Source organism: Bos javanicus, chromosome 24 (assembly GCF_032452875.1).
Source record: "Bos javanicus breed banteng chromosome 24, ARS-OSU_banteng_1.0, whole genome shotgun sequence".
NCBI lineage: Eukaryota > Metazoa > Chordata > Mammalia > Artiodactyla > Bovidae > Bos > Bos javanicus.
In genome coordinates this window covers 7,677,590-7,700,742 of record NC_083891.1, presented here as the reverse complement: position 1 = coordinate 7,700,742, position 23,153 = coordinate 7,677,590, and the positions used below count along the sequence as shown (strand labels likewise).

General features: G+C 39.8%; 1 protein-coding gene across 1 annotated transcript in view; it reads left to right on the top strand.

Moving 5' to 3' along the window:
- The window catches only part of DOK6 (docking protein 6), a 410,764-nt gene that overhangs the window by 230,815 nt on the left and 156,796 nt on the right, over nucleotides 1-23,153 (top strand). The window contains exon 4 of the mRNA XM_061399555.1: nucleotides 6,720-6,839. Within this exon, the coding sequence (XP_061255539.1) occupies nucleotides 6,720-6,839 (120 nt within the window). The remainder of the gene's footprint in view (nucleotides 1-6,719; nucleotides 6,840-23,153) is intronic.

Genomic DNA, 23,153 nt, shown 5'->3' with positions numbered 1-23,153 from the left:
AACTTTTTCACTCTCCACTTTCACTTTCATCAAGAGGCTTTTGAGTTCCTCTTCACTTTCTGCCATAAGGGTGGTGTCATCTGCATATCTGAGGTTATTGATATTTCTCCTGGCAATCTTGATTCCAGCTTGTGTTTCTTCCAGTCCAGTGTTTCTCATGATGTACTCTGCATAGAAGTTAAATAAGCAGGGTGACAATATACAGCCTTGACGTACTCCTTTTCCTGTTTGGAACCAGTCTGTTGTTCCATGTCCAGTTCTAACTGTTGCTTCCTGACCTGCATACAGGTTTCTCAAGAGGCAGGTCAGGTGGTCTGGTATTCCTATCTCCTTCAGGATTTTCCACAGTTGATTGTGATCCACACAGTCAAAGGCTTTGGCATAGTCAATAAAGCAGAAAAAGATGTTTTTCTGGAACTCTCTTGCTTTTTCGATGATCCAGCGGATGTTGGCAATTTGATCTCTGGTTCCTCTGCCTTTTCTAAAACCAGCTTGAACATCAGGAAGTTCACGGTTCACATATTGCTGAAGTCTGGCTTGGAGAATTTTGAGCATTACTTTACTAGCGTGTGATATGAGTGCAATTGTGCGGTAGTTTGAGCATTCTTTGGCATTGCCTTTCTTTGGGATTGAAATGAAAACTGACCTTTTCCAGTCCTGTGGCCACTGCTGAGTTTCCCAAATTTGCTGGCATATTGAGTGCAGCACTTTCACAGCATCATCTTTCAGGATTTGAAATAGCTCCACTGGAATTCCATCACCTCCACTAGCTTTGTTTGTAGTGATGCTTTCTAAGGCCCACTTGACTTCACATTCCAGGATGTCTGGCTCTAGGTGAGTGATCACACCATCGTGATTATATGGGTCATGAAGATCTTTTTTGTACAGTTCTTCTGTGTATTCTTGCCACCTCTTCTTAATATCTTCTGCTTCTGTTAGGTCCATACCATTTCTGTCCTTTATCAAGCCGATCTTTGCATGAAATGTTCCCTTGGTATCTCTAATTTTCTTGAAGAGATCTCTAGTCTTTCCCATTCTGTTGTTTTCCTCTATTTCTTTGCATTGATCGCTGAGGAAGGCTTTCTTATCTCTTCTTGCTATTCTTTGGAACTCTGCATTCAGATATGCTTATATCTTTCCTTTTCTCCTTTGCTTTCATTTCCATTCTTTTCACAGCTATTTGTAAGGCCACCTTAGACAGCCATTTTGCTTTTTTGCATTTCTTTTCCATGGGGATGGTCTTGATCCCTGTCTCCTGTACAATGTCATGAACCTCAGTCCATAGTTCATCAGGCACTCTGTCTATCAGATCTAGTCCCTTAAATCTATTTCTCACTTCCACTGTATAATCATAAGGGATTTGATTTAGGTCATACCTGAATGGTCTAGTGGTTTTCCCTACTTTCTTCAATTTCAGTCTGAATTTGGCAATAAGGAGTTCATGATCTGAGCCACAGTCAGCTCCTGGTCTTGTTTTTGTTGACTGTATAGAGCTTCTCCATCTTTGGCTGCAAAGAATATAATCAATCTGATTTCGATGTTGACCATCTGGTGATGTCCATGTGTAGAGTCTTCTCTTGTGTTGTTGGAAGAGGGTGTTTGCTATGACCAGTGCGTTCTCTTGGCAAAACTCTATTAGCCTTTGCCCTGCTTCATTCCATATCCAAGGCCAAATTTGCCTGTTACTCCAGGTGTTTCTTGCCTTCCTACTTTTACATTCCAGTCCCCTATAATGAAAAGGACATCTTTTTTAGGTGTTAATTCTAAAAGGTCTTGTAGGTCTTCATAGAACCGTTCAATTTCAGCTTCTTCAGCATTACTGGTTGGGGCATAGACTTGGATTACTGTGCTATTGAATGGTTTGCCTTGGAAACAAACAGAGATCATTCTGTCATCTTTGAGATTGCATCCAAGTACTGCATTTCAGACTCTTTTGTTGACCATGATGGCTATTCCATTTCTTCTAAGGGATTCCTGCTTAGTAACAAGTAGGTGCCAATTTTTAAGAATGAAAAGTATCATCAAAATGTATACTTTAATGGCTCTATAAATTTCAAATAACAATAAGAGAGTTCTTTGTAGTCTTTAAGCAACAGTCTACATCAGGAGACATTTTTTTTTCTTCATTTTCCAGAAAAGCATGTATCTAAGAAGACTTTAATACCACAAAAACAACATTTATCACCAAATTATAGCAAATCTGCCCAGCAGATAAAAATTACATATACTTAAAAATTCCTGATTTTGCTGAAGACAAAGCAGTATTATTTTACCTAAATTTTGATAAGATTTTCAATAAAAGCCAAATTTAATGAGGACTAAATTATTATTTCCACATAAAGCTAGTCTTGCCTGCATCTTACAATAAATTACCATGAAACTGAGTTGGTGCTATTTTTAATTCTGCTATATGATTTTAGCTGACAGCCTGTTTTCTGTATACATGGGAGAAAATTTTTCACTGTTTTCAAAGCTCCTTTTGGATCATTTAACCCTCATGTCTTTATCCTAAGGCCTAAATTTAGTGAAAGTAATAAAACTTAAATTTAATCATTTGTTCAGTAAGTATTTATTAAGAGTCTGGTATAAAGACCTCCTCTTATGCAGAGGAATATAACTGTACTTTCCCCAGAATTCTAAAAAGAAGTGATGGGAAGACACTCAGGAGTGGCCATCCGTCTATGACTGTATCTCTCCTCTGCAGGACTGCTGATGGTCATTCTCCCTACAATCAATAAGCCCATTTGTCTCATAATTCACTCAGTTAGTTTAGTCTCCCTTCTCTACTATTTGTCTTGTTATTCATAAACATCTTTCAGCTTTTCTCTTTTGGAAATTGCCAGATTTCTCCATTTAACGAATCCTATACATAATGAAAATGTTATTTAGGTTTCTGTGCCAGAGAAAAGTTATTTATCTGAATTAAGAATTTGAGCATAGCTGCAGGCTACCCGAAAAAGACATGTAAATGAAAAAGCACTTCCACCATGAAGAGGAAAATGCAGAAAACGTTGTAGAACATTTTCTGCCTTTATTTCTCCACAAAGAAATTTCATTATTTACACACTATGTATAGAGCAAGATAGACATTTGAAAGATAAAATGAAGACAAAAGGCACTGAATTTATGGGAAAATAATTATTTAAAAATGCAGTGGGTTGAGATTATTGCCTTTGTGTTTAATCTGCTCAGTTCTGTGAAAATAGAAAGGTGAAAGATGTAAGGTTAACTGGGAGAAAAACACTAATTAAATAAGGATGGGACAAAGTAAATTAACATGCAATAAAAGATATTAAAGGACTTCAATACAGAGCATTTGCCTAAGAAAGAACAAATAAAAAGCACAGCTCTAATTATTTGAAAGGTGACCATCAAAAACAAGTTTTAAACCACAAAGCCTTGTATAATTCTCAAACAAATGTACTTGTCTACAACAAGACTATTAGATCAAGTGTGCAGACTACAAAAGTGAATACTTTTGACGTGACGTGCACATTTGGGGCTGATCTAACTGAACCAGACACAACCTGGAAGAGGACGGCCGGAGTGCCAACTGCTTCTCAGACTTGACCGTGACCTCAGGGCTGACCCGCACTGGTCACGGGCAGCGGTGTGGCCCCTAGACCTGCCTCCCCATTTCAGTCCTGGCCACCCTCCATGCAGCCTGGTTCCTCCAGCACATTGGTGCAGACACACACTCACACAGACACACAATGCTTACTCATACTCTGACACAAATGCCTCACGGACTCACATACTGATACACAGACCCACGGACTCACTCATCACTCACACTCTCACAAATACTCACACACTGACACGCTCATATACACACTCACGTGTACTGATAGACACTTAGACACACTCACATGCACTGATACACACTCACACAAAGACACACACCAATACACACACTCACACACACCCTCCCTTTGCTGCTTGCCCTGCAAGTCCCTGAACAGGTTCCCTGCTCACTGCTCAGCCCAGGTCCTAGAGCCCCGGCTCCTCCAGGCTCAGCCACAGCCCTCAATTCAGTTCAGTTCAGTTCAGTCGCTCAGTCGTGTCCGACTCTTCAACTCCATAGCCTGCAACACGCCAGGCTTCCCTGTCCATCACCAACTCCCAGAGCCTACTCAGACTCACGTCCATGAGTCGGTGATGCCATCCAACCATCTCATCCTCTGCCGTCCCCTTCTCCTCCTGCCCTCATAGAGTTGCAAAGATTCAGACGCAGCTGAGGGACTAAACAAACAAGCAAGGGCTGGGATGGGCAGATCTCCAGTTTCAATAAACTCCCAGGAAATCTTGATAATGAGAATCCTAGGACCATGCTGTGTGAACCACTGGACCATGAGACCAGAAACAGTTAAAAGGAACGTTGGTGCAAAGATGCTTTGTCATATTTAACACTTTTATTTTCACCTCAAATGGCATAGTAGATACTCTTCTTTCCATCTTTGGGGTCCTGGAAATATTAGCAGGTAGTCCTGCAGATGAGGTGTTACCTGCATGTGACTTCACTGGTGATTTAAAGTATTGTAGTTCTGAGAAACATTCAAAACATTGAAATGTAAAAAGCAAAAGCTGGAGTCATGTTGTGTCCCTTCCCAGAAATGTCAAGGACTTCTAGAGACATGTCATGGAAATTGGCTTGAGATTCTGATCGTTGTTAGGAAAGCTTTCAAAACTTTCATAAATTATATGTCAAAACTCATATACCTAATAAAAATTATTTTCAATATATGCTGTTGTTGCTTCTATACATTTTTTCTATGAATGCTGGCATTCTGTTTCTAGAAGAAAAGGGGTTTTTTTAGAAAGCTGTGAGTCTCAGCAATGCTTTTTTGTCATTATAGTAGCCCTGGGCTTCCCTGGTGGCTCAGTGGTAGAGAATCTGCCTGCCAATGCAGAAGTCGCAGGTTCAATCCCTGGGTTGGGAAGATCCCCTGGAGAAGGAAATGGCAACCCACGCCAGAATTCTTGCCTGAGAATTCCGTGGACAGTGGAGCCTGGTGGGCTACAGCCCATGAAGTTGCAGAGTCAGACACAATTTAGCAACTAAACAACATCATAGAGTGAATGGGAAGGTTCATTTTCTAGATTTATTTCTAGATTCCTGAGGAAAAGCCCACCACCCAAACCAGGCCGCATGAGAATCTACTCTCTCCTCGATGTATGCAGGCGCAGTGACTAACATCACAGAGAACCATCCCTGAAGGATTCTAACCATTCCTTTTGCAAAGTAAAACCACTTTTGTGATTGGAACATGGGAACTGTTGTTTTTAGGAGAATAGTGCTCTGTGGGAGATTGTGTGTTCTTTTTATTTTCTAACAATATTCCATGGTCTTTATAAAGTAAAAATAAATGACAAATTTGGCTTGCCATCTCATTGATCAAACTCGTTCTTGATGCTAAGGCAGAGTGACCCAGCACAGGAAGGAAGTGTTAGCCAGGTTTGATGGCATTGGCCATGGAGCAGAGAAGTTGGTGCTCAAATCCCTAGAGTCAAGAAACCTTGTCACAGATGACGTTGTTATGGGGATTTAAAATGCCAAGGCAAGGGCTGGAATGTCATCCACAGAGAACAGCAAGAACTTTAAAGGAAAGCTATATTAAATGGCTCTAGTACAGAATTATGCTACATGAAAAGTCAGAAATTCCTCTTTTATCAAGACCATGGAATATTGTTAGAAAGTAAAAAGAACCCACAGTCTCCCACAGAGTTCTATTCTCTGGTCAGATGTCAATAGAAAGCTCTTATTCAATTTCTGTGAATCGATTTGGGGGCTTGGCCCCAAATTTCTAACCTCATACTCTTTTGGATACAAAAATAGTTAGAACTCTTTGCCTCCAATTCTGTCTTGGTGCTGACCCATGCTAGGATATCCTTAACCATCTCACCCACCTAGGTCTTATATTAGGTTCAAATTCATCCATGTTTGTGGAAGCATTTGATACTACAAGACTCTGTGAGGTGTGAGCTACTCTTATGTTTTCAGCAAAGGAAAAACACAGATACAAAGAAGTTGCAGAGTAACGGCAGTAAAAAGAGAGTGATCTAATTAATATCTTTAGGCAATTGGAGCTTTCTAAAGGGGAAAGTTATTTTCAATATCCTATCCCTAATTTTTTAAAGTAAGGATGGCCCTTACTTTACAAACGTCTGATGTTTGTACAAAAAAAAATGGTTACGTTCTTTTGTTGATCTGTGATCCACGGCAGTTCAGAATGGCTCGAGGATCAGACCTTCTGTCTGCACAAACCAACGTTACATTCAGGAAGACATTCGTGTGTTTAGTTTGACGTTTTCCAGCTATTCACTTAAGTATTTTTACTTTATATTTAATTAAATATTATATACTTCATAATTTTTATATTTAATATTTAAATTAAGTACATTCTCTCCCCAAACTAAATCAATCTTAAGTATACTGGATAGTAAACAAATCTTCTCAGTCTATTCTTTATAAATAAGATAAATTACATAGGGATAACTTAAAATATCTTTAATATACAATAGATACAATGTTATAATGTCAAATCATGGGCAACAGTCATGGAGACTGTTTTATTTCACTTCTTGAATACAGCTTTCTAGCTTTCTTAAAGTGGATTTTTAAGGCTCACCACTTGCCGGGGTAGTTGGTTCAGGAAGCAGTCCTCTTCGTTCTTCCCAGGCAGCCTTGGCTGACTCTGATGGCCTGTGCTTCTTTTCAGAGCTGGAAGCTGAGGAGTGGTGCAAACACCTCTGCATGGAGTGTCTGGGGACCCGGCTCAATGACATCAGCCTCGGGGAGCCCGATCTCCTGGCGGCAGGCGTGCAGAGGGAGCAGAACGGTAAGTGTGCGGCTCCGTCCTTCCCTTTAAAGTGCACGGGGAGTTGTCGAACTTTGGAACTGAAAGGACTTCAGAAATGTTTTGGACCAATCCTTTTTTTTAAAAAAAATCAGTTTTAATTGGAGGATAATTGCTTTACAATATTCTGTTGGCTTCTGCCGTGCAGCAACGCGAATCAGCCACTAGTATACATGTGCCCCCTCTCTCTTGAACCTCCCTCCCAGCCCCCACTCCATCCCACCCCTTCAGGTTGTCCCAAAGCACCAGGTTGAGTTTGGGGACAAGCACCCGTATTATACAGCAACTTCCCATTAGCTCTCTGTTTTACATATGGTGATGAATATGTTTAAATGCTAGTCTCTCAATTTGCTCCACCCCCTCCATCCCCCACTGTGTGCAAAGTCTGTTCTGTATGTCTATATCTCTGTTCCTGCCCTGCAAATATGTTCATCATTACTATCTTTCTAGATTGCATAGGTATCCGTTAATATACTAAGTTTGTTTTTCTCTTTCTGACTTACTTCATTCTGTATAACAGGCTCTAGGTTCATCCACCTCACTAGAACTGACTCAAGTGCCTTCCTTTTTATTGCTAAGTAATATTCCATTGTATATATGTGCCATAGCTTCTTTATCCATTCGTGTTTGTTGGACATTGAGGTTGCTGCTATATCCTAGCTGTGTAAACAGTGCTGCTATGAACACTGGGGTACATCAGACGAATCCTTTAGAGGAAAGTATACTGATCAACCTCAGCTATTAAGGATCTGTCCCAAGACTGCATACCACCTAGAAAAATGCTAAGGTAAAGCCCAGGTCCCCTACATTCTTGCTCTGTGACATTGCCATTTATTTCAATAAACAGTCAATACATTAACTCACTGTACATAAGGTTTTTAATGAACAGTAGTAGTCCTACATTTCTTCTTAAAGCATTGTCATAGATTTGGAGTCTACATAAACAATCTTGACTTATGTTGTTTTTCAGTAGATTTTAGGGAATGGGGAGAATATTATGTCTTTGCTCAGGCTGCCATAACAAAATACCACAGACTGGGTGGCTTGGACAACAGGAGTTAACTCCTCACAGCTTCAGAGGCCAAGTTCTTGCTGTGGATCCATGTGGGAGAGGGAGAGAAGAACAAGCTGTCTCCTGTCCTTCCTTACAAGGGTGCTAATTCATTATGAGGATCCCATCCTCATGACTTCCTCTAAACTTAATTACTCCCAAAGGCTCCATCTCCTATCCTACCACCTGGGGAGTTAGGGCTTAAACCTATGAATTTAGGGAGACACAGTTCAGTCTATAGCAACAGTTCATTTCAGTTCAGTTGCTCAGTTGTGTCCAACTCTTTGCAACCCCATAGACTGTATAGCACACCAGGCCTCCCTGTTCATCAACAACTCCTAGAGTTTACTCATTCATGTCCTTTGAGCCAGTGATGCCATCCATCCATCTCATCCTCTGTCATCCCCTTCTCCTCCCGCCTTCAATCTTTCCCAGCGTCATGGTCTTTTCCAACAAGTCAGTTCTTCACATCAGGTTGCCAAAGTTTTGGAGTTTCAGCTTCAGAATCAGTCCTTCCAATGAATATTCAGGACTGATTTCCTTTAGGATGGACTGGTTGGATCTCCTTGCAGTCCCAGGGTCTTCTCCAACACCACAGTTCAAAAGCATCAATTCTTTGGTACTCAGCTTTCTTTATAGTCCCACTCTCACATCCATACATGACCACTGGAAAAACCATAGTTTTGACTAGACGGACCTTTGTTGGCAAAGTAATGTCTCTGCTTTATAATAAGCTGTCTAGGTTGGTCATAACTTTTCTTCTAAGGAGCAAGCATCTTTTGATTTCATGGCTGCAGTCACCATCTGCAGTGATTTTGGAAACCAAAAAATAAAGTCTCTCACTGTTTCCAGTTTCCCCATCTATTTGATGAAGTAATGGGACTAGATGCCATGATCTTAGTTTTCTGAATGTTGAGTTTTAAGGAACTTTTTAACTCTCCTCTTTCACTTTCATCAAGAGGCCCTTTAGTTCTTTGCTTTGTCAGAAGGGTGGTGTCATCTGCATATTTGAGGTTATTGATATTTTTCCCGGCAATCTTGATTCCAGATTGTGCTTCATCCAGTCCAGCATTTCTCATGATGTACTCTGCTTGTAAGTTAAATAAGTAGGGTGGCAATATACAGCCTTGACTTACTCCTTTCCCAGTTTGGAACCAGTCTGTTGTTCCATGTCCAGTTCTAACTGTTGCTTCTTGACCTGCATACAGATTTCTCAGGAGGAAGATCAGGTGGTCTGGTATTCCCATCTCTTTCAGAATTTTCTGTTTGTTGTGATGCACACAGTCAAAGGCTCTGGCATAGTCAATAAAGCAGAAACATGATTTTCTGGAATTCTCTTGCTTTTTCAATGATCCAGCAGATATTGGCAATTTGATCTCTGGTTCCTCTGCCTTTTCTAAATCCAGCTTGAACATCTGGAAGTTCACAGTTCATGTACTGTTGAAGCCTGGCTTGGAGAATTTTGAGCATTACTTTGCTAACGTGTGAAATGAGTTCAGTTGTGCAGTAGTTTGAGCATTCTTTGGCATTGACTTACTTTGGGATTGAAATGAAAACTGACCTTTTCCAGTCCTGTGGCCACTGCTGAGTTTTCCAAATTTGCTGGCATATTGAGTACAGCATTTTCACAGCATCATCTTTCAGGATTTGAAATAGCTCAACTGGAATTCCATCATCTCCACTAGCTTTGTTCATAGTGATGCTTCCTAAAGCCCACTTGACTTTGCATTCCAGGATGTCTGGCTCTAGGTGAGTGATCACACCATTGTGATTATCTGGGTCATGAAGATCTTTTTTGTACAGTTCTTCTGTGTATTCTTGCCACCTCTTCTTAATATCTTCTGCTTCTGTTAGGTCCATACCATTTCTGTCCTTTATTGTGCCCATCTTTGCATGAAATGTTCCCTTGGTATCTCTAATTTTCTTGAAGAGATCTATAGTCTTTCTCATTCTATTGTTTTCCTCTATTTGTTTGCACTGATCACTGAGGAAGGCTTTATCTCTCCTTGCTATTCTTTGGAACTCTGCATTTAAATGGATATATCTTTCCTTTTCTTCTTTGCCTTTTGCTTCTCTTCTTTTCTCAGCTAATTGTGAGGCATCCTCAGACAACCATTTTGCCTTTTTGCATTTCTTTTTCTTGGTGATGGTCTTGATCACTGCCTCCTGTACAGTGTCAGGAACCTCCATCCATAGTTCTTCAGGCACTCTATAATATTTAATCCTTTGAATCTATTTGTCACTTCCACTGTATAGTCGTAAGGGATTTGATTTATGTCATACCCAAGTGATCAAGTGGTTTTTCCTACTTTCTTCAATTTAAATCTGATTTGGGCAATAAGGAGCTCATGATCTGAGCCACAGTCAGCTCCCAGTCTTGTTTTTGCTGACTCTATATAACTTCTCTATCTGTGGCTGCAAAGAATATTATAAATCTGATTTTGGTATTGACCATCTGGTGATGTCCATGTGTAGAGTCTTCTCTTGTGTTGTTGGAAGAGGATATTTGCTATGACCAGTGCATTCTCTTGGCAAAACTCTGTTAGCTTTTGCCCTCCTTCATTCTGTACTCCAAGGCCAAATTTGCCTGTTACTCCACGTATTTCTTGACTTCCTACTTTTGCATTACAGTCCCCTATAATAAAAAGGATATCTTTTTTGGGTGTTAGTTCTAGAAGGTCTTGTAGGTCTTCATAGAACCATTCAGCTTCAGCTTCTTCAGCATTGCTGGTTGCGGCATAGACTTGGATTACCGTGTAGATATTGAATAGCTTGCCTTAGAAACAGAGATCATTTTGTTGTTTTTGAGATTGCATCCAGTACTGCATTTTGGACTCTTTTGTTGACTATGATGGCTACTCCATTTCTTCTAAGGGATTCTTACCCACAGTAGTAGATATAATAGTCATCTGAGTTAAATTCAGCCATTCCAGCCCATTTTAGTTCATTGATTCCTAAAATGTCGATGTTCACTCTTGCCATCTCCTATTTGATCACTTCTAATTTCATTCTCAGAGAAGGCAATGGCACCACACTCCAGTACTCCTGCCTGGAAAATCCCATGGATAGAGGAGCCTGTGGGCTACAGTCCATGGGGTTGCTAAGAGTTGGACACAACTGAGCAACTTCACTTTCGCTTTTCACTCTCATGCATTGGAGAAGGAAATGGCAACCCACTCCAGTGTTCTTGCCTATACACTTGCATACTACAACTGAAAGTAAAAGTGAAAGACCCTTAGTCATGTCTGACTCTTTGTGACCCTGTGGCCTATACAGTCCATGGAATTCTCCAGGCCAGAATACTGCAATGGCTAGCCTTTCCCTTCTCCAAGGGATCTTCCCAACCCAGAGATTGAACCCAGGTCTCCGGCCATGCAGGCGGATTCTTTACCAGCTGAGCCACAAGGGAAGTCTGTGCTACACCTGAGGAAGTAGAATGCTTGAAAACTCAGAGTGTAGATAACAGAATTGAGGTCTATATGACATATTACTGCACTGTTCTCTAATTTAACTTTTCTGATGTCTCTTAAGAATTTATGCTGCATCTTCTTGTCCAAAGCCTCTGAATAATGAAATCAGAATAGTGTAACGAGCTTTTTCCCCTCCATTTTTAAAACTAACTATCATCACTGGAATATCTAGTGGTATGAAAATAGAAACTTTCCAGTGTTATTAATTTCTAATGACTAGTGTTTTTAAAAATAATGAGGGATATTGGTGAAGCTTGACACTAGTTGTTAAAAGAGATTCTGGAATAATCTGTGGTTATACACTGGACAGCACAGGTGAAAATGCATCAGGATAACACTGATGGTGATCTCGTTATAAACAATAATATTCTGATAACCATCAGTATCTCATCAGATCAGATCAGATCAGATCAGTTGCTCAGTCGTGTCCGACTCTTTGCGACCCCATGAATTGCAGCACGCCAGGCCTCCCTGTCCATCACCAACTCCTGGAGTTCACTCAGACTCACGTCCATCGAGTCAGTGATGCCATCCAGCCATCTCATCCTCTGTCGTCCCCTTCTCCTCCTGCCCCCAATCCCTCCCAGCATAGACCATTAAAAATCATTGCTTTTTGTTTTTTTGCTGAACTGAAAAAAATGTTTTTCCCCTACTAACTAATCATGAACATATACAGGCGCAAATTTTGCCCATGTTGCTAGTTTCAGAAAGTCATGAAGGCATTCCTGTGACTCTTTTTCTAGCTTCCTTTTGATATTTCAGTTTCTTTCCCACACTTTCTTGGATTTCATCTCTCTGACTTATTTTCTGAGAACTGTGCTAAGTACAGAACATCCATAATCATATTGCTTAAAATATTCTGCTCACTCTCAGTTTGAGAGAAGAAGGAAAAAACCCTTTACCAATAAACATTCGTCAAGTACTACATACAGAAAATATGAAGAAAGTGAATAAATTAGGCCTGTGGGTGGAGTCATTGCTGTGTGCAACTTGTTTGGTGTAAATTATACACTTTTACCTTAAAAACCTGGGGTTGTATATGGTTCCTATCCAAATAGATAATGTACTCTTTTGGTTATTATAATTTTTATTGCTGATTTGATAATAACGTCAAAATAATTTACCTACTATATAAAGGTAAATTTTTAATATAAATGTTTTAGAATAGGATAAACACAAAATTAAATAGCCAGAGCTGTGTAAGAAGCACAAGTAGATTTAGCCTAGTAAGTAAACTCTTTAGGATGCAACTTGAATGTGGGCTACACCCCTTAAATAGATCAGATTCCTTAGTCACTTCTAATTTCAGTTTGCTACTATGTGAAAATAAACTAATACTGATTTATGGTGTTATCATGATGGTTATAGGAGATAATATAAAATAAAGACTAACTCATGCTTAGATTAAAAAAAAAAAAAAAAAAAGCACAAGTCTGTTTGTTTAAGCCCAAGTAAAAATAAAGAAATCAAAAATTAATTCCTGCATATAGTTTAGAGAAGACCTAAATTTATAACCAGTCCATTCTAAAGGAGATCAGTCCTGGGTGTTCTTTGGAAGGAATGATGCTAAAGCTGAAATTCCAGTACTTTGGCCACCTCATGTGAAGAGTTGACTCATTGGAAAAGACTCTGATGCTGGGAGGGATTGGGGGCAGGAGGAGAAGGGGACGACAGAGGATGAGATGGCTGGATGGCATCACCGACTTGATGGATGTGAGTCTGAGTGAACTCCGGGAGTTGGTGATGGACAGGGAGGCCTGGCGTGCTGCGATTCATGGGGTCGCAAAGAGTTGGACATGACTGAGCGACTGAACTGAACTGAAAGTTATAATGTCATCCAGTGCTTTTTAATAATCCTAAATTCATAAAAGGGTTATATGTGCTTTTAGTATATAGTAACATTTAGTTAGAGAAGGTAGTGTTTGATCCATTTAAATGACTTCCTGAAAGTACATGATACCCTAAAGGAAACTGGCAGACATCACACCCACACATACACCCACTCACTCCCTCACACACAGACTCACACACACGCTTACATACACGCACATTGAGACTCTTCCATATTTAGCTTTCAAAGGAAAATCTTAGCTGGGAGGATTTCTTTTCCCCAGGAAACACCTTCCACATGGGTGAATTTCTCCCTGACTCCCAAGGCTGTGGACATAGCCATTCCTTTCATCTCTTCCAGTCTACATACACTTTCTTTTTTTTTTTTTTTTTTTATTTTATTTTTAAACTTTACAATATTGTATTAGTTTTGCCAAATATCGAAATGAATCCGCCACAGGTATACCTGTGTTCCCCATCCTGAACCCTCCTTCCTCCTCCCTCCCCATACCCTCCCTCTGGGTCGTCCCAGTGCACCAGCCCCAAGCATCCAGTATCGTGCATCGAACTTGGACTGGCGACTCGTTTCATACATGATATTATACATGTTTCACTGCTATTCTCCCAAATCTCCCCACCCTCTCCCTCTCCCACAGAGTCCATAAGACTGATCTATACATCAGTGTCTCTTTTGCTGTCTCATACACAGGGTTATTGTTACCATCTTTCTAAATTCCATATATATGCGTTAGTATACTGTATTGGTGTTTTTCTTTCTGGCTTACTTCACTCTGTATAATAGGTTCCAGTTTCATCCACCTCATTAGAACTGATTCAAATGTATTCTTTTTAATGGCTGAGTAATACTCCATTGTGTATATGTACCACAGCTTCCTTATCCATTCATCTGCTGATGGGCATCTAGGTTGCTTCCATGTCCTGGCTATTATAAACAGTGCTGCGATGAACATTGGGGTACACGTGTCTCTTTCCCTTCTGGTTTCCTCAGTGTGTATGCCCAGCAGTGGGATTGCTGGATCATAAGGCAGTTCTATTTCCAGTTTTTTAAGGAATCTCCACACTGTTCTCCATAGTGGCTGTACTAGTTTGCATTCCCACCAACAGTGTAAGAGAGTTCCCTTTTCTCCACACCCTCTCCAGCATTTATTGCTTGTAGACTTATGGATCACAGCCATTCTGACTGGCGTGAAATGGTACCTCATAGTGGTTTTGATTTGCATTTCTCTGATAATGAGTGATGTTGAGCATATTTTCATGTGTTTGTTAGCCATCTGTATATCTTCTTTGGAGAAATGTCTGTTTAGTTCTTTGGCCCATTTTTTGATTGGGTCATTTATTTTTCTGGAATTGAGCTGTAGGAGTTGCTTGTATATTTTTGAGATTAGTTGTTTGTCAGTTGCTTCATTTGCTATTATTTTCTCCCATTCTGAAGGCTGCCTTTTCACCTTGCTAATAGTTTCCTTTGTTGTGCAGAAGCTTTTAATTTTAATTAGGTCCCATTTTTTTATTTTTGCTTTTATTTCCAATATTCTGGGAGGTGGGTCATAGAGGATCCTGCTGTGATGTATGTCAGAGAGTGATTTGCCTATGTTCTCCTCTAGGAGTTTTATAGTTTCTGGTCTTACGTTGAGATCTTTAATCCATTTTGAGTTTATTTTTGTGTATGGTGTTAGAAAGTGTTCTAGTTTCATTCTTTTGCAAGTGGTTGACCAGTTTTCCCAGCACCACTTGTTAAAGAGATTGTCTTTAATCCATTGTATATTCTTGCCTCCTTTGTCAAAGATAAGGTGTCCATATGTGCGTGGATTTATCTCTGAGCTTTCTATTTTGTTTCATTGATCAGTATTTCTGTCTTTGTGCCAGTACCATACTATCTTGATAACTGTGGCTTTGTAATAGAGCCTGAAGTCAGGTAGGCTGATTCCTCCAGTTCCATTCTTCTTTCTCAAGATAGCTTTGGCTATTTGAGGTTTTCTGTATTTCCATACAATTATTTGTTGTGAAATTATTTGTTCTAGCTCTGTGAAGAATACCGTTGGTAGCTTGATGGGGATTGCATTGAATCTATAAATTGCTTTGGGTAGTATACTCATTTTCACTATATTGATTCTGCCAATCCATGAACATGGTATATTTTTCCATCTATTAGTGTCCTCTTTGATTTCTTTCACCAGTGTTTTATAGTTTTCTATATATAGGTCTTTAGTTTCTTTAGGTAGATATATTCCTAAGTATTTTATTCTTTCCGTTGCAATGGTGAATGGAATTGTTTCCTTAATTTCTCTTTCAGTTTTCTCATTATTAGTGTATAGGAATGCAAGGGATTTCTGTGTGTTGATTTTATATCCTGCAACTTTACATACACTTTCTTTAAAATGCTTTGTCAAGTCCAGATAACAGCACTTTTCCTCCATTTCTTTTGGCCCATTGAAGTCTAGCTACAACTTTGTAAGATAGTGATTTATACCACAGGACAATGTGGAAGGCATAAACCTCAACAGAATGTCAAAATTGCAGCCTCAACTATTGGTAGCTCAAAAATCCCAGTGAATATGTGTATACATGCTGCCAAGACACACACGCACACAGATCAGCACAGGGTGTTACTGGCATTCCCCAGTTTTGTCACTTCCTAGTCAATGGACTTCTTCCATAAATATGATAATTCCATTTCAAGATCCGCCCTGAAATAACTAGAAGTAATCTGTAAAATCTCATGCTGAAGACTAAGAGTGCTTGTTAGTCAACGTGAACCCTCTCCCTTGAGCCCTAGAACTGCTTTAGGGACACACCTGTTTCTTAGACAGGACACCTGTTCATTTTACTACATGCAGGGAAAGTGTTTGTTGGTTTAGCTAATGCAAGTGTTTTTTAAAACAATGTTATCTTGTAAAACTGTCCTTCCACAGTTTTCAATCATAACACCTCTTCATATAAACAAAACTTTAACCTCCTGATACATGCATGAAGTCATTAATACATTCAGACTAGAATCATTCCTTTATGAACGATTTGTTATTACAGATTCAGGGGTTTCTCCTTAAGGCATTTCAGAGTTAAATTCTACCATTTCTTTTTCATCAGAAACATTATTTTAATATGTTATCAATGATGGGCTTGGATTCAGTTTGAAATTACTCCTAAGCAATGAGACACACATGTGTGCAGAATTGATGTCATAAATTATTGTATCGTTCGTGGCTCATGGTGGTCTTATGGGGTCCCATCACCTAGAGAAGATCTTGACATTCAAAATTGCTACTTGTCCTTGAAGGTTTTCCTGACTCTTCAAACAGCTTGGTCTTATTTACTCTGAGACTAGCTAAGAATGAACATTTGTGTGAATTGTTTATTTATTCTTTAATTGGAGGAAAATTGCTTTACAATGTTGTCATGCTTGCTGCAGTACAACAGCACAGTTCAGCCATAATTACACATATATCATCGCTGCTGAGCCACCCTCCCCTCCCCACTCCACCCCTCCAGACCGTCACAGGGCGCCTATCTGGGCTCCCTGTGTTACGCAGCAACTTCTCACCAGCTATCTGTTTCCCGCATTGTGGTGTATATATGTCCATGCTTCTTTCTCCATGTTCGGTTCTTTCCTTCCCCTACTGTATCCACAAAGCCGTTCTCTGTCTGCATCTCCATCCCTTCCCTGCAAATGGGTTCATTAATACCATTTTTCTAGGTGCCATATATATGCATTGTTAACATACTGGGCATGGTTTTGTTCAGTCGCCAAATCATGTCTGACCCTTTGCAACTCCATGGACTGCAGCTCGACAGGCTCCCCTATCCCTCATCATCCTGGAGTTTGCCCAGTTCATATACCCTGCAGGGGCTTCCCTTGTAGCTCAGTTGGTAAAGAATCTGCCTGCAATGCAGGAGGGAGAAGGCAATGGCACTTCGCTCCAATACTCTTGCCTAGAAAATCCCATGGACCAAGGAGCCTGGTGGGCTGCAGTCCATGGGATCACTAAGGTCAGACACGACTGATCGACTTCACTTTCACTTTTCACTTTCATGCATTGGAGAAGGAAATGGCAACCCACTCCAGTGTTCTTGCTTGGAGAATCCCAGGGACGGGGGAGCCTGATGGGCTGACGTCTATGGGGTCACACAGAGTCGGACACGACTGAAGCGACTTAGCAGCAGCAGCAATGCAGGAAACCTGGTTTTGATCCCTAGGTCAGGAAGTTCCTCTGGAGAAGGAAATGGCAATCCACTCCAGTACTCTTGCCTGGAGAATCCCATGGACAGAGGAGCCTGGTGGGTTCTTGTGTCCATGGGGTCGCAAGCGTCAGACATGATTTAGTGACTAAACCACCACCATATACCCTGCAAATAGTTTTTAAAGGTATAACGTGTGTTGCTAAGATAAAAGTGGTTATTGATTAAATTCTTTGCATTAATCATCTTTATCTAGTGTTGTCAGCTGTTTTCCTATTGATTCAGAATCTGGCACAGTATACGGGAAAGTAAGGGAGGCTAGCACGCCACAGCCAACCACCCACACACAGACACACACGCACTTATTCTTAGACTTCAGATAACACAGAAGAGTGCATATTAAGTGGACAATCTGAGCTTTTAACTTCTTACAGCTTTCACAATCTTCACATCTTTCAGCTGTATTTAAGATAGCCTGTGCTGACCTTGTGGCTGACCTCACGACTTCCCTTGTGGCTCAGCTGATAAAGAATCCGCCTGCAATGCTGGAGGCTTGGGTTCTATCCCTGGGTTAGGAAGATCCCCTGGAGAAGGGAAAGGCTACCCACTGCAGTATTCTGGCTTGGAGAATTCCATAGACTGTATATAGTCCATGGGGTCGCAAGAGTCGGACACGACTGAGCGACTTTTTTTTTTTTTTATGCTGACCTTAGAAATATTGCAGTGCAGTGTTACAGTCATATTTATTTAGAAAGGAGTCTCACAATACATAATAGCAATCCTAGGAAACAAATGTAACGTACTAATCACTAGTAACAGAGGTAAGCATCACAACCAAGAAGCCAGCACTTATAGGAAGTTCCTACTGTTACAGTTGCAAGTGGATTCAAGGATCTGTTTTGTTGTTCATGCAAGAGATCACCCTCTAGAACAAAATGAAGAAATGACCTCAGACTACATCTGGTTAATTCAGAGTCAGATTTGAGGGTTTGGTTTTTTTTTTTTTTTCCCCAGGACCAAGAGTCCCTGCTTAGAAATGGGCTAGAATTCTCATGAATTCCTACTTTGAGCCAAAGAATATGTGTATAACCTTTCTCCGGGAGCAAAACAGTATTCCAGTGTTGTTTGTAAATTATTTACTTTGGTTACCCTAGTAACCATGCTCCCTACATTCCACTCAGACACTCTTGTATGTCATTCACTCATTCATTATTCATTCATCAAAGAATTTTGAGGCTATGCTGTGTGAGAACTAAGCTGAGGAAATGTGGTGGAGGTTTAGTCACTAAGTCGTGTCCCACTCTTGCGACCATGGACTGTAGCCCACCAGGCTCCTCTGTCCATGGGGTTCTCCAGGAAAGAATACTGGCGTGGGTTGCCATTCCCTTCATACAAAGTAGGGCCATTACTTTTAAGAAGCTCACAGAGTAGTAAGCGAGACAAACTCACACCCACAAGGTGTATCAATCATTGTTTATTTTTCTGTGTTTCTTAAATCTTTTAAAAATTAGTTAATTTATTTTTAATTGGAGGATGATTGCTTTACAATACTGTGTTGGTTTCTGTCATACATCAACGTGAAACAGCCATACGTATGCTGTGTTCTTGGTCACACAAAGAAAGCTTGATTGATTGAACTATGATGAGAAACCAGGTTAAATGACCCCTCATTTCACAGAAAACAAGCGCAAACATACACACACAAAAAAAGAGAAAGGAAAAGAAATATCAGTGTTCACTAATATCATTTTGGATATATATAACTTTTGATGATTTGTTATTTTCCTGCTACAGTAAAACTATCATGTAAAGCTTGAAAGTCAGACCCTTAGCCTGAGGAACATAAGTGGCCAAGCTTAGTACATCATCAAGTTCTTGTCCACTTTTCATGAGCTCTGGGGCCAGGGTCAAGGAACTAAAGTGCTCTAAATCTCAGATTCCTGCCCTTGAGGATGATACTGTTGGTACACATCCCACAGGATGGTAGTAAGGATTAAATACCGCTTGTAAAACAATTGTACTCATCTCACATGCTAGTAAAGTAATGCTCAAAATTCTCCAAGCCAGGCTTAAGCATACGTGAACTGTGAACTTCCAGATGTTCAAGCTGGTTTAAGAAAAGGCAGAGGAACCAGAGATGAAATTGCCAACATCTGCTGGATCATCGAAAAAGCAAGAGAATTCCAGAAAAACATCTATTTCTGCTTTATTGACTATGCCAAAGCCTTTGATTGTGTGGATCAAATAAACTGTGGAAAATTCTGAAAGAGATGGGAATACCAGACCACTTGACCTGCCTCTTGAGAAACCTATATGCAGGTCAGGAAGCAACAGTTAGAACTGGACATGGAACAACAGACTGGTTCCAAACAGGAAAAGGAGTACGTCAAGGCTGTATATTGTCACCCTGCTTATTTAACTTATATGCAGAGTACATCATGAGAAACTGGGCTGGATGAAGCACAAGCCGGAATCAAGATTGCCAGGAGAAATATCAATAACCTCAGATATGCAGATGACACCACCCTTATGGCAGAAAGTGAAGAGGAACTAAAAAGCCTCTTGATGAAGGTGAAAGAGGAGAGTGAAAAAGTTGGCTTAAAGCTCAACATTCAGAAAACAAAGATCATGGCATCTGGTCCCATCACTTCATGGGAAATAGATGGAAACAGTGGAAACAGTGTCAGACTTTATTTTTGGGGGCCCCAAAATCACTGCAGATGGTGACTGCAGCCATGAAATTAAAAGACACTTACTCCTTGGAAGGAAAGTTATGACCAACCTAGATAGCATATTCAAAAGCAGAGACATTACTTTGCCAACAAAGGTCCGTCTAGTCAAGGCTATGGTTTTTCCAGTGGTCATGTATGGATGTGAGAGTTGGACTATGAAGAAGGCTGAGTGCCGAAGAATTGATGCTTTTGAACTGTGGTGTTGGAGAAGACTCTTGAGAGTCCCTTGGACTGCGAGGAGATCCAACCAGTCCATTCTGAAGGAGATCAGCCCTGGAATTTCTTTGAAGGAATGATGCTAAAGCTGAAACTCCAGTACTTTGGCCACCTCATGTGAAGAGTTGACTCATTGGAAAAGACTCTGATGCTGGGAGGGATTGGGGGCAGGAGGAGAAGGGGATGACAGAGGATGAGATGGCTAGATGGCATCACTGACTCGATGGACATGAGTTTGAGTGAACTCCGGGAGATGGTGATGGACAGGGAGGCCTGGCGTGCTGCGATTCATGGGGTCGCAAAGAGTTGGACACGACTGAGCGACTGAACTGAACTGAACTGAACTGAAAGCAAGTAACACAATGTCCACCAGGAAAGTCCGTATTTCTTTAGCATATTGTGAATGTCTTCAATTCATTCACATCAAGTGTGTGTTAAACAAGAAAGTTCTGGGCCCCACCCACACCTTTAAAATAAATATCTCTGGGATGTGGGGCCAGATGTCTGTAATTTAATAACCCCAGGAACCCTAATATGCACTAAAGTTTGAAAACTCAGGGTAATAAACTATTGATTATAATTAGCTTCAGAACATCTACCAGTGATTTTAGGAAAATCATTCCTAAAATGATTGAATGATTTCTTGCACAGTTTCTTGCATTTCTTACAAAGTTTCAAAATTACTGACATAAATTTAATAACAACATCCTTGTAATACCTTCTTAATATCTGTCTATACTGTAGTGATAGCTCCTTTTATACTTCCTGTGGGTTATTTATGGCTTTTTTCCCTCTTAATTGGCATCATCAGATATTAACTTATTTATTAAAACTTTTTTCAGTTTAATTTAAAATGTATTAATTTCTGCTCTCACTCACTATGTCTAATCACTGTTAGTTGCTCCACCATTTTGGGCTTAATTGCAGGATTCTTTTTCAAATCTTTTAGGCAGATGTTTAGATCATTAATTTTCAGCCTTTCACTTTTAAAATATATTTTGTAAAGTTCTGCATTTTTCTTTGAGCATAGTTTAAAATCCTAATTGTAGTAATAACATTCTCAGAGCTCAGATTATAATAAATGTTAAAATCAGAGCAGAAAATGGGAAAAAATGTTTTTAATTTCCATCTGCCATGAAAGAAAAATTGAAAATATTATCTCTGATTATAGACTTTGTAAATAAAACTTTTATTGCTTAATAGAGATTCAAATTACCCAAACGATTCAAGAAAAAAAATAAAAAACCTAAAGATCCCTGTATCCATTCAAGAAATTAAAATGAAAAATGTACAACATCCCATACACAAACTCCAGTCACATACTGTGCACTCTTGATTCCAGAAATAATTTTAGTCCTATGCAACTTTTTCAGAAAGCAGAAGAGGAAGGATTATTTCACAATTCATTTTATGAAGCCACTATAACCAGATACTGAAGCCAGAAAAAGTCAGTGTAAGAAAATTGCAGGCAGATATCATTCATGAAAAAGTTGGCTTGAAACTCAGCATTCAGAAAACTAAGATCATGGCATCCCATCCCATCACTTCATGGCAAATAGATGGGAAAAAAGAATGGAAACAGTGACAGATTTTATTTTCTTGGGCTCCAAAGTCACTGCAGACAATGACTGCAGCCATGAACTTAAAAAACACTTACTTGCTCCTTTGAAGAAAAGTTATGCAAACCTAGAGAGCGTATTAAAAAACAGAGACATCACTTTGCTGACAAAGGTCTGTCTAGTCAAAGCTATGGTTTTTCCAGTAGTCATATTTGGATGTGAGAGCTGGACCATAAAAAAGGCTGAGCACCAAAGAATTGATGCTTTCAAATTGTGGTGCTGGAGACGACTCTCTTGAGAGTCCCTTGGACAGCAAGGAGATCAAACCAGTCAATTCCAAAGGAAATTAGACCTAAATATTCATTGGAAGGACTGATGCTGAAGCGGAAGCTCCAATACATTGGCCACCTGATGCGAAGAACTGACTCATTGGAGAAGACCCTGATGCTGGGAAAGACTGAAGGCAAAAGGAGAAGGGGACAATTGCGGATGAGATAGTTAGATGGCATCACCGACTCAATGGACATGAATTTGAGAAAAGTTCAGGACAAAGTGGAGGACAAGGAAGCCTGGCGTGCTGCAGTCCATGAGGTCGCAAAGAGTCAGGCCTGACTCTAACAGTCAGGCATGAACAGTAACAACATGTGGCTACAGATACAGGCTTTCATTGAAAATAACTGATGGGACAGTGTTCTTTCTTCATTTCTCAGCTATAGAACTTACCTCATTTTGCCTTTTTCTTTAGGAAATAATTGTAATTATTTGAAATAATTATATTTCAAATAATTATTATATGAAATATACATCCATAATACTTTCATGAGAAACAATCTAAGTAAAATATTGAATCATTATTTTTGGTCCCAAAATATTTAGACACTTGAACATAAATAGTGTCCATATATTTACTAAATTTCAAACTATTGTGCTTAAGTTAAATATAACCAACTTGGCACCAGAAAATCTTTGCTTTACAAAATAGCTGCAACTGGAACAATTCTTTCCATTATATAGACAGTTGCAGCTCAGGACCAGCAAACATACAGTGTTTAAGACCGGCATCCTGATGGATGGCAGCATTTTCGAAAATATCTCAGTACTTGACCAACTGCAGCTGCACAATTATGCCTCTCCAAATAATTCATGCGACAGCTCTGCTTTTAAAGCACTGTTCACAATTAAATTCAAACTCACGAAGATGTATCTGCTAGTAATTCTTAAACTTTTTGTTGTCATGACTCATT